The sequence below is a fragment of the Dendronephthya gigantea genome, unplaced genomic scaffold (assembly GCF_004324835.1).
Source record: "Dendronephthya gigantea isolate DGI-Jeju-01 unplaced genomic scaffold, DenGig_1.0 000028F, whole genome shotgun sequence".
Taxonomy (NCBI): Eukaryota; Metazoa; Cnidaria; class Anthozoa; order Malacalcyonacea; family Nephtheidae; genus Dendronephthya; species Dendronephthya gigantea.
In genome coordinates this window covers 2,022,588-2,033,729 of record NW_021163038.1, presented here as the reverse complement: position 1 = coordinate 2,033,729, position 11,142 = coordinate 2,022,588, and the positions used below count along the sequence as shown (strand labels likewise).

The 11,142-nt window shown below is 40.1% G+C and overlaps 2 protein-coding genes across 2 annotated transcripts; both read left to right on the top strand.

Moving 5' to 3' along the window:
- The first annotated feature begins 4,144 nt into the window (after positions 1 to 4,144).
- On the top strand, positions 4,145 to 5,347 carry LOC114523817 (carbohydrate sulfotransferase 14-like). The gene is made up of 3 exons (XM_028544851.1): positions 4,145 to 4,183; positions 4,563 to 4,805; positions 4,862 to 5,347. The coding sequence occupies exons 1-3, from the start codon at positions 4,145 to 4,147 to the stop codon at positions 5,345 to 5,347; spliced, it is 768 nt and encodes a 255-aa protein (XP_028400652.1).
- Positions 5,348 to 5,729: 382 nt separating this feature from the next.
- On the top strand, positions 5,730 to 11,035 carry LOC114523861. The gene is made up of 6 exons (XM_028544904.1): positions 5,730 to 6,062; positions 7,720 to 7,998; positions 8,806 to 8,980; positions 9,161 to 9,605; positions 9,725 to 10,691; positions 10,837 to 11,035. Exons 1-5 carry the CDS (start codon positions 5,910 to 5,912, stop codon positions 10,686 to 10,688), a joined length of 2,016 nt encoding a protein of 671 aa, XP_028400705.1. The 5' UTR covers positions 5,730 to 5,909; the 3' UTR covers positions 10,689 to 10,691; positions 10,837 to 11,035.
- The last annotated feature ends 107 nt before the right edge of the window (positions 11,036 to 11,142 follow it).

Genomic DNA, 11,142 nt, shown 5'->3' with positions numbered 1-11,142 from the left:
TGCTGTGAAAACGAGGGCATTTTCATTTTATTCAGTAGCATTAACCTTTCTTGAAGTTGAGTTAGTAAGTTAATAAAGAAGTGTGTAGCGTGTTTTGTACGTCGAATCTGAGTCGTCCCAAACGCATTTGACTCGAAAAAACTCGAGGTTATTGACCGCATTAAATCTCACTGTTTACCGTTTGAATTGCGTTCGTATCAAACACACGTATACTTAAATAACACAGACCATGTTTTGTAGAAAAAGAAAGGGTTGGTTGTACGAAGCCCGAATAGCGCCACCTACCACCATATAGTGTGTTTTCAATCTTTCTAGAATTGCCCGTTTTTTGGTACAATACGAATTGAACCTTCATACACTTGAAGTAATATTTCTCTTGATTCATTTTTGGCTCAATATCGAAAAAGAATTTTTGCACTGCTTGAAAAATTCACGGACCGGTGGAGAGCGCTATCCAGCCTTCGTACACCCCCCCCTTGACATGGATGCATATCAAATGACACAAATCTATTCCTATAAACAAGCAAAGACAGAGTTCACATCAGATGTGATACCTTGGCGAACATTGATGATCAGCCAACGACAAACAACAACAACAAATCGCACACAGTTCATCAAATTCCCGCGTGACTAGCTTCGGTTTCGGTCGTGCACGTAAAGTCCCGTGTACGGACCCGAGGCGTATCCTCCCTTGTTATCCATTCTACCTCTACCGCAGGTACAGGGATCTCTTACCTCCAAGATGCCCCACTTTTTCGAAAGCAAAGAGTGGACAGTTTGATCGTGTCTGTTGCCAACGAAATCTTTAAAATTTGGCTTGCCAAGAACGTTCTTTCTGTCGCTGAAAATCCGAAAGTCCATTGTGTATGCCAGGTACTCCATGAAATATTGGATCGTCTCGCAATTCTTCATCGCTACAATGAGATTAGCCAAGCGTTGTGTCTGACCTTTGGCGGAAACGATCGGGTGGTCCATGTCCATTAGTATGAAGGCGTCTCTCTTAGAGTACAAACGCTCGTCGTATGGCATAGCGAACGTCAAAATGCTCGGCTTAATCTCTTGGCAAATCTTAAGCAGGGGTCCGATGTCGTTAACGAAATACATGCCGGAGTCGTGGTACACCAACATATCTCCGTCGTTCAACTTATACAGTAAAGCTTGAAGTATGATGTACGCTTTCCACAGCCAGTACCCGGCCCCTTTGCGCAGGCGCAACTGCTCGCTGTGTGATATCTGGAATGACACTGACAAGGCGGAAAGGTCTAATGACTCCGCATAGTCCATCTTCGCGTGTCTGATTGCAGCATTGACCGCCCTCACTTTGGAACCATTGCAGCAATTATGGCCGTAACTTAGCAGGATCTTTCGCCGTTTTATCGTTCTCGCCGAGACGTTGTACCGTCGTAAGAGATTCTCTGTTTTCTTCGGGTTAGTTTGCTTCCAAGGATAATTCCATCGCAAATGCGTTTGCTTCAGCTTGTTCAAATCGACCCGGGCACGAAATTTCCATCGCGTCCGGTTTGTCTCGTGCGGAAGTTTGATCTTGAGACCGTTAAGTATCTCTCGTGCAACGCCGTATAAATGCGGACATTTCTTCTCGTCTGCTGACGTATCGACCTCAATAGGGCTATCAAAACGGCCGCTCGCTTGCTGTAATATCGTTTCTTCCAAGCGATTTCCTCGCGTTGTTCTCGAATGATTTTACATTTCAACTTGTCGGGATCAAGGCAAGCATCTTTTCTGAGATTTTCGACCGTTCTTAGCGTCCAACGAGTGTTGGTAACATATCCAACTTTCCTGGTCGTTTCGACTTTCGAAATGTCAAAAATATCACGAATCCTGTGAGCACTAACCATAGTAAGAAGCATGTTGAAATAAAGCGTCTAAACTCCCTGTTTGACCTACGCAGAAACATCAATAAGTTTCTTAAACCCGGCATCGAGAGCGACGAAACCTAACTTTAAGTAGTTTTATCAAAGGGACATCTTTGTTTTCAAACCGACCTTTCACTTGTAAAGGAATTTCGGCCTGAGTATTTGCATAAAAATTTTTGTTGGGGTAATTATACAGATAAAAGAAAACAAATAAAACGCAGGTATATTCATTCTTCAGAATCACACGTTGCAGCATCATGCTGTGTTAATATATAATGATGTCGCGGCAAGTCTTACTTCAGCGTGTATACAGAAAAAAACACGTAAACAAACTTCGGTGTAGGCCCTTGAACCAAATATGAAATACTTTATGAATGTCATAATATAGAAATTCAATATTTTGAGAGTTTAGGAGCTGTTTTTCAAAGCGAAAGAATCGTCTATTACCGTCATAATGGTCATATTGTGATCGTTGGTGTATAAAGAATCCGTCAGCTAGTCAGAAGAAGTCTATACAAAGGACCTCGAATAAATTAAAGAACTGTAAGAACATATTCACACGCACATATTTGAGTTTCGATCTGTCGATATTCTTGGCCATTCCAGAACAACTGAGATTTAGAACAAAGGAAATATGGGTTTAGAATGTATATTTTCTTCTATGATAGTTTGGGTTCCCTGACTGAAACTATAAGATAGTTTCTTCTTTTGAAGTTTTGAAAGAAGTCCTTATATAAGACAAAACTAGATGACAAGGATCGTGTCATTTATTCATTTCAATACCTCAACAAGGAAAAGTTGTGAATTTTTTTGCGTACACACGAGCAAATAAAACTTGTCAAGGAAAACGTGCCCGTCTGTACAGGGCTTTCTTTGAGCTGCAGAGGAGAAGATATTTGGTAATAAACATATGCCTAAACGTTGCAGTTGGCAACAATACGTTTAAACTGTCCAGTCACTGAAACATTGTACCTCCTACCGGGTATACTTTGGTCTGTGTAGTTATATTCAGACTTCATAGTGCACGAAATTCGACACGCTTCGTAGGTTCTGTCGCTAGACACATTTGGATTGCCGGCGACTAAGTTTCATGAGTAAATTTTCGATAGCGTGCGAAATACGCTCGTGACCAACACGTTAATTTTTGTCGATGCAGTTTGCATCATTCTGTCATGTTTCTACATTGGTTTTCATTTGGGCACGTGAGAATGCGAATGTACAGACGAATACTGTTTGCAGTTTTCTGGGTGATGTTGGCCATTGTCGCTTTTGAGTTTTATTATAACTCGTTTCATCTTGCTCGGCATGGGAACAGTCGTGTGGTGGTTGTTGGTAAGTGAACTCACGAGGTTAATTATTAACCTTGGAAACTTATACTTGTAGTGCTAGTAATATTCTGTCAAACATGATGGCTTTTGATCTGTGATATAGCGTGTCATGTTAAGTGATTTCAACCTTGAAAACAATTCAGTAGCGTTTATCGTATATTGAATTATCTATATCGTATATTATCGTATATTAGTTTTCGGTATAGTGAAGCGGCCTTGCCTTGTCCAATTTCTTTCGATTACTTTGATTATTTATGTTCTAATGGGTTTCACAGACGAAAGAATGTGAGACAAGTGAATATATGTGGGCGATATTCCATCCAGCTAATGTCCCAGCTAATTTTAAAACTTCAATATAAAAGGTGATTTCTAAATCTGTATATATAGCTACTTTGGGTTTGTTATAATGAAGTGTGAAACGGACCTAATAAGAATTGATACGTTCCTTATCACTACCAGGTTATAAAAAGTTACACTGTTATCTTTCCTTCAGTATTAACTTATTTTGGTCTGCTTCACCAATAAAAAGCTTTAGCACAGAAATAGAATTAATGAGCACTTTAGAATAAATTTATATATTAATAACGACCTCGCGAGGAAGTTAGCTCAGCGCCTCAGCCCGAAAATCATCCGCACACGTGAGAAACTTGCCTTTCGAATTCCTCACGAAAACTAACCCCACACGAGATAAACCTGCTGAGCTAACAGCCTCGCGAGGTCAGACTCTAGCCCAGCTAATATAGCTCTCGTGTGCGGCGTGCTTAATATTTCCTTTTTGTGTAGTGGAAACAGTGAGAGGGGATGACCACGTATATAAGATCCAGGAGAAGTCAAAAGCAATCAATTCACAGATAGGAAAAACATCTAGTGAGCTTGGATTTCATATTACTGGTCCAGCTGTTACCAAGAGTGTTGAAAGGCCGAAACCAGAGGTTTTAAGCAATGCCTCGTACAACGATAAAAAGCTCCGAGGACGAACAGGTATGAATCTCGCGACGTGCACTAAAAAAATTACGCCACGTAGTTATGCGCCATCCAGTTCTAGGCTTGTATCTATTATAGAGAGCTTTAGAATTGACTACGGTTCCCGTGTGGTGTAACTGGTGTTTGCTTACGCCATCAGCAAAACTCGTAGTCGTCGAGCTTTTAAGCAGGAGTTTGTTGATAAATTTCGTATTCAAAAGATCGACGACCACGAGTTTCGTCAGATGGCGTAGGCAAAAGCACCGAGTTAGGCCCGAAGATGACGAATCTTGTACTCGTAGACAGTAGTCGTACTCGTAGTGACTCCGGTACTAAATCTCCCTTCCCGATGCAAATCTTCAACATTTCGCCATGCCCACCATGGTCATTTTTTAAGGCGGAGATCGACAGCAGAAAACGAAAAAAAACGGTGGAAAAGGTCTGTCGAAACCTGAACGTCACGAACGTTTTGAAAGCGCCAGCAAACCGCAGGGATAGAAAGAAGCTTCTTCAGAGATTCAACGTCCTGCATCATATTATTGTAAACGAAAAACACAAGGTCCTGTATTGTTTTATACCAAAGGTTGGATGCTCAAATATGAAGAGGATATTTTTGGTTATGCAAGGCTTATACCCAAGTGTTGAAAAAGTGAAAATCGCCGAAATGAATGTGGAGATCGTGCGTCTTGATAACAGAAATTTACGGAGGAACAGAGGGAGCACATGTTAAAAAACTTTTACAAATTTCTGCTCGTACGCGATCCCATGGAAAGGCTTGCTTCGGCGTACAGAAATAAATGGCAAAACGACCGTAACGTCGAACTTCACGCGAATCTGGGAAAACGGATTATAGAGAAGTATCGCTATAATAACACTAGGAAGGCAGAACATGGCCATGATGTTAGTTTTACGGAGTTTTCGCGGTATTTATTTGACACCCCACCTTGGGAACTAAACGAACATTGGATAACCTACGAGGATATCTGCCGTCCGTGCAACGTGAAGTACGATTTCATTGGTTCTATGGACACGATCGCACGCGATGTGCCACATCTGATGAGGAAAATACATGCGGACGAGACGAAGTATCATCTCAAACATGCGAGGCGGTGCGCCGCCGCTGACCAAAACCAAAGCGGCGGTACAAAATTTACTACGCGAACTTCCGAAGAAGTATTTTGATCAACTAATTTCCCGGTATAGAATAGATCACGAGTTATTCGGTTATCCTATTCCTAATTTTGAGAGTTTGCATAAGAAGCTATGATCTTCATTTAGCCCGTGACGTTCGGTCTTAATGCATTACTAATTTTGGTTAAACCACAATTTCAAGGCATTCTTTTTTAAATTATGAATGAATATGTGTGTAATTCGATATAATTATTTCTGTGTTCCAGTTGCTGTTTTTAGAGATATGGGCGTTTAATATCAGATAATATTGATTGGGTAGGCACAGCAAATGAAAACAGGGGCGTCGTATACAAATGTGCATGTAATTTAAACTCTGGTGATAATTTCATGTTAATTCTTACCCCATTACTTATACTAAAGGCCCTCCGGTCACCACGCCCCTGGATGGGATGCATTAATAGTATATTTGCATAAAAATACAAGTTCTTTGTTCTTCTCTGCTCGGCAGAGAATTCCCTTGACGTGACCACCTCGAGCTAATATCAAGTTGCTTACCATAAAGTCTCTTATTTTGAAGCCCAATAAAGATTTATAAAGTTTGACAAGATTTGCGATGTGTAGATTGGGAAAGTTATGGAGTTGTATAGCTATATTTTACATTCGACCGAGAAGGTCAACCGTGGGAACTTTCGCTGTCCTAGTTCTTCTGTTGTTACTCAGTTCTGGAGTTTATTACTACAATTATCTGGGCAGATATTTCGTCAAGGTAAGATAAACGTTCTTTCCGAATTAAAATAGTTGTTTTACAACTGCAGCCGATGTGTAACTACGGCGTATTTCATAATGAACACATATCTGAATTCGTATTGCACTCAAGTTATTATTCATATATGCCATAATGAGAGAAATGAACTATGAACTACGTAAGAAAACAAACAGGTAATCGATGATTAGCACACGGCTTGGACGAGTCATCAGTTTCACCGTGGCTCATTCAAACAAAGCCTATATATGACCCCCCCTTCCAAAAATTTGCTTCAAACTGCACGTGTTTCAGAAACTCCATGTGAATGAAGCACAGTAAACGCTAAACATAAGATCGATTAAAATGTTTCTGTTAGTGCCTAACAGGATTGTTGAAACTGAAAGAACAATATATTTAATACCGGCCTCTTGATTTCGACGCTGCATGTTTGTGAAGGGAGGTGTGAGGAAACTCCACAGTACATGCTAAACATACGATCAATTAAAACTGATGTTTCTGTTTGTGCCTAACAGAATTGTTGAAACTGAAAGAACAATATATTTAATGCCGGCGTCTTGATTTCGACGCTGGTTGTGAAGGGACGTCTCTTATATTATTACTAAAACATACTAAAACGTTAAAACTTAATTGGCTTTAATGTTTGGCCTTAAATGAACATAAAATATCGATTAGTTTTGCGAATGCTATGCGAATATTATACTTATGGCGAATTTGGGCATGACTAAAGCAAATTAATTGTTTGATGGTCCAGTGCTCTCTAAACAGAAACGTTATGCTAGCAAATCAAAGGTCGGTTGTTTGAGTTTATATTAGAGACGGATTTGGCCTGGTTTATACTAGAGGCGGATCATCCGTCTAGACGAACTTGGGCAAGCGAAAGATAGTTCGTCTTCTAGTCCGTCTGTGTGTAAACACGACCAAGCAGACGGTTCATTAGTCAACACAAATTATCTGCATACTCCCTCGATTTAGACAAATTTGAATGGTAGTTCGTCTTGACGTATCATTCGTCTGCTAGTATAAATACGAGATGGGGACGAAGCACGAAAAATCCATCATAAAACGGCTCTTGTATATGCACCCTTTTTACCACATAAATAATTTCACAATTCCCATGCACTTTAAAAACGCGCGATTCTGTTTCGTTTGACATATTCGTCTACACAGTTCGTCTGGATAGTGTGTCGTTTGTCACCATAGATGTCAGTCACGAAACAACTCATTGTCTTGTTCTCCTCAGACACATTACAGGATATTCTCTACGGAATGATAATTGTCTTTCAATTCCAAAACACAGGGTGTCCCAAAAAAACCCAAAACCATTAAAATCACCCATAACAAAGTAATAGCTGGAGTTTTAATGCCAAAGCACCCCTGTTGGGACCCACATGTGGATAAATAAATGTTTGACATTCTTCGGCATGATGCCTGGTTTTCATTTGGTCGTGCATGAGGATTGAGGAGTGTTGTGAACATGTCAAGGTGGCTGATGTGATTGAATATATTTCTAAGTGTGTACAGTCAACAATGACCGATGTGAATACAGAAATAAAGACAAATCTACGTCAGGACTATTTCTCATCTGTTGAAATGACTTGCTCACGACAATTACGACTCGAAGGAAACCTAGATTAATCATTAATCCATCCTTTTGCAGGTTGCTAATGCTGACATGGTGTCGGGGGATTTCAATTGTAAAAGTTCCATCTCAAACGCGACGTGTACGTTCTCGATGAGCGAAAACAATGGGATGAAAATTTGTCTTCATCTCGGTGAAAGGTGCAAAGGGTTCACGTACAATCTTGGCCCAAATACCGTCACTTTGAAGACAGGGGTGTTGAGTAAACCGAAATTTTCCCTCGGTGTTATCACTGTACTGAAGAGTGAGCATCGAGATATCCTGGAATTTGAGGAAGAAAGCTGTGCTCCTAGTTTGGTGAGTACTTCTTTTTTATTGAATGGCAAATAAGAAAAAATTATAAGAAACTTTAGGTAGGATAGACTAAAGGGTAATTGGTCTCAGATTTAATATGATATAACACTATGTCAATACGTTATTGCAAAGATTTCTGTCTGTAGCCAAGATCAGATCTTCAGTTCTTTGACAAACCAAAGGAGTTACAGTTTGATGCGTTTACAGGTTATCAAATTTTGGGATTTGGGGGTTTGAGTGGGGTTTTGGGGTTTGGAAGAAAAACCTGACTTCTTATCAAAATGGGATTTTGAGGATAACTCCCGGTATGCAAGGAACTTAAACAAGAATGACGGATAAGTCGTACAGTAAAAAAACAAACGAAGTGTTTAGTGTTGCTCAAAAGACGGTTGTTGGCAAACATACTTTGAAATTAAGAATACACTATGTATAATAGCTCAACATTTACATAGCGGGAAAAAATCGTCGGGCTGCCTATGCCACTGTTTTGGGTACCATCATAACAAAAATTGGATATCACTATAACAACAACAGCTTATCAATTCTAAGACCGTTTCAGACGTCGAATGTTTCATGTGCCGATCCTATTGTGTCAATGAACTGAAGTCTTTGTTTAAGTTCATTCGATTCGGCGCATAAAATGTTCGACGTCTGAAACAGGCCTAAGTCTGTAACTTTTGATAACCCAATGCTTTTGTAAATAAGAACAATAGTACGTGGTGAAGACAAGAACTGTGTAGTTTTGCATTGATTTTACTCGGTATATGAACATGTGTAGATTCATTTAACCCCATGTGTGAAACTTTTTAGAAAAGCCAAACAAAGTCTGGCAAAATTAATAAAAAGAACGAAATATGTAATCTTCCCAACATTGACCCATTTGATCCAACTGTGATGAAAATGATTGAAAATGTTCCACCTTTGGTTTGTAAAGGAAAGAAAAACCTAACTTCTTATCAAAATGGCATTTTGAGGATAACTCCCGGTATGTAAGGAACTTAAAAAAAACGGATAAGTCGTACAGTAAAAAAACACATGAATTGTTTAGTGTTGCTCAAAAGACGGTTGTTGGTAAACATACTTTGAAATTAGGAATACACTAACTATAGCTTGTAAAGATGTATGTTTGTAATGGTTTGTAATGCAATTCTTCTTTCATACACAGGTAAGAATGTGAAGAAAGTTAACTATCAAATTCTGAAAAGAAAAAGCAATACAGGGCAAGGTTACGACGTTTCCCGAACGGGCACGTTGACGCCGTCGGATCCCGAAGCCCAGCTGAACGAAGACATGGTGTACCTTGAGGTACAAACCGTCGATGGTGATGAGCAAAGAGAGTTTCACCTTGATGTGCAATCACGTAAGGAGTACGTAGAGCGTGTTGCAAAAACTAAACCAGGAATACCGCTGAACGTAATGATGGTAGGCCTAGATTCCACGTCCCACGCGCATTTTCAAAGGAAACTGGGACCAGTGTACAAGTATTTAAAGGATGACCTAAAATCCGTTGTATTCAACGGACATTCAATTGTTGGTGATGGTACAACTGAGAATGTTGTAGGAATGATCACTGGTCGCCTGCTAGATGAACTACAAGAAGCTAGGGTCGGGTAAGACAGTCTAGTTTGTCATTTGTCCACAATCCTAGCTCACTGGGGTTGAGAATACCCATTTATGGAATTTGTATATATACACAATTCATTACAACGTTTTCACGCCTCCCCTTTAGGAGGCTAGATGGGTCATGTATTGACAGCTGGCCATTGATTTTCAAAGACATGCGGGCTCATGGTTACGTCACATATTACAGCGAGGACGAAGTTTACAATGGCGCAATCACACATCGCCTACAAGGCTTCTGTAAACCACCAATTGACCATTATCTGCTTCCATTGTGGTATGCTGCTCTTAACAAAATGACAACATTATACAGGAAGGTTGCTGAATTAGGCACGTACATTAAGGGTCACTGCCTGGGCTCTCAAGCGATATACAACGTTAGCTTCAACGCTGTTCAAAGCTTTTTTGACGCATACCCCAACACGCCGAAGTTCGGGTTTCAATTCAATGCCGATTTTTGCCATCATGAATCGTTCAATTTTATTTCGCTGGTCGAAGATAAGCTCTTAAATTTTCTAAAAGTCATGAAAGATAAGAATTATCTTAATAATACTCTTTTAATATTATTTGGAGATCACGGACTTCGGTACGGTTTTGTTCGTTCCAGTATTCTTGGTCGGATGGAAGAGAGATTACCTTTTCTGTCTATGACTTTCCCGCCTTGGTTCCAGGCCTCTTATCCAGAACTCTATGCGAACTTACGAAGAAACGCTGAAGTGCTTACGTCACATTTTGACCTTCATGCGACCCTAATGCATTTTTTGACGTATCCGAACGAGCCACAAGGTTTACCTCACGGAAGGAGTCTTCTGACAAACATCGGGTGGAGAACCTGCGAAAAGGCTGGGATACCTTTTCATTATTGCCCGTGTCTGGACTGGGACCCGGTTAGCACAGACCACAAACATGTTGTAAAAAGCGGGCTCGCTGTCGTCGCCGCAATAAATGATATGCTGAGGCAGAATGGACTCGCAGAGAAATGTGCAAAGTTGAAATTGCAGAGGATCAAATCTTCTATAATTGTGACTTCGACAAGGGGGGATACGAGGAAAAAGTCAATTTCAGGGTTCTAAAAGGTGTGTGGCATTTTTTCTGTGTATAGAGTTAAGTAATTTCAGGATAATATATTCGAATAAAGCTTTTTTATCCCCTAATTATGGTAGGTTTTATCTTTTGTCCACCAGAGAGCCTGTATTCCGAAGTTAATTTCACAATTTTTAGGTGGGTGTATGTACCAACTTCAGATTGAGACTTCGCCAAACGATGGCATATACGAAGCAACAGTACAAATGATCAGCGGTGAGCCTCGTGTGAATCCTGAAATAAGCCGAATAAACGAGTACGGAAATGCAGCTCGCTGTATAAGAACTACACAGCCAATGCTTAGGAGATTTTGCTATTGTTTATGATGATTTATTAAAGGTTGTAAGGCAGCTCGTTCTCATATGCTACCGACGGTCGGCAATGGCTATTGTCGGAGATCATTCGTGAATAAAGTGTTTTGTTATTTTGAAAAAATGTTCTTCG

Bases quoted from the DNA above. Each gene is read 5' to 3' on its own strand.
- LOC114523817 (XM_028544851.1), top strand. From the start codon at position 4,145: ATGCCTCGTACAACGATAAAAAGCTCCGAGGACGAACAG. The intron at 4,184-4,562 runs GTATGAATCTCG...TCATTTTTTAAG, and splicing joins AAAGCTCCGAGGACGAACAG to GCGGAGATCGACAGCAGAAA. The intron at 4,806-4,861 runs GTTGAAAAAGTG...TCTTGATAACAG, and splicing joins TGCAAGGCTTATACCCAAGT to AAATTTACGGAGGAACAGAG.
- LOC114523861 (XM_028544904.1), top strand. From the start codon at position 5,910: ATGTGTAGATTGGGAAAGTTATGGAGTTGTATAGCTATATTTTACATT. The intron at 7,999-8,805 runs GTGAGTACTTCT...GAAACTTTTTAG, and splicing joins AAAGCTGTGCTCCTAGTTTG to AAAAGCCAAACAAAGTCTGG. The intron at 9,606-9,724 runs GTAAGACAGTCT...CCTCCCCTTTAG, and splicing joins CTACAAGAAGCTAGGGTCGG to GAGGCTAGATGGGTCATGTA.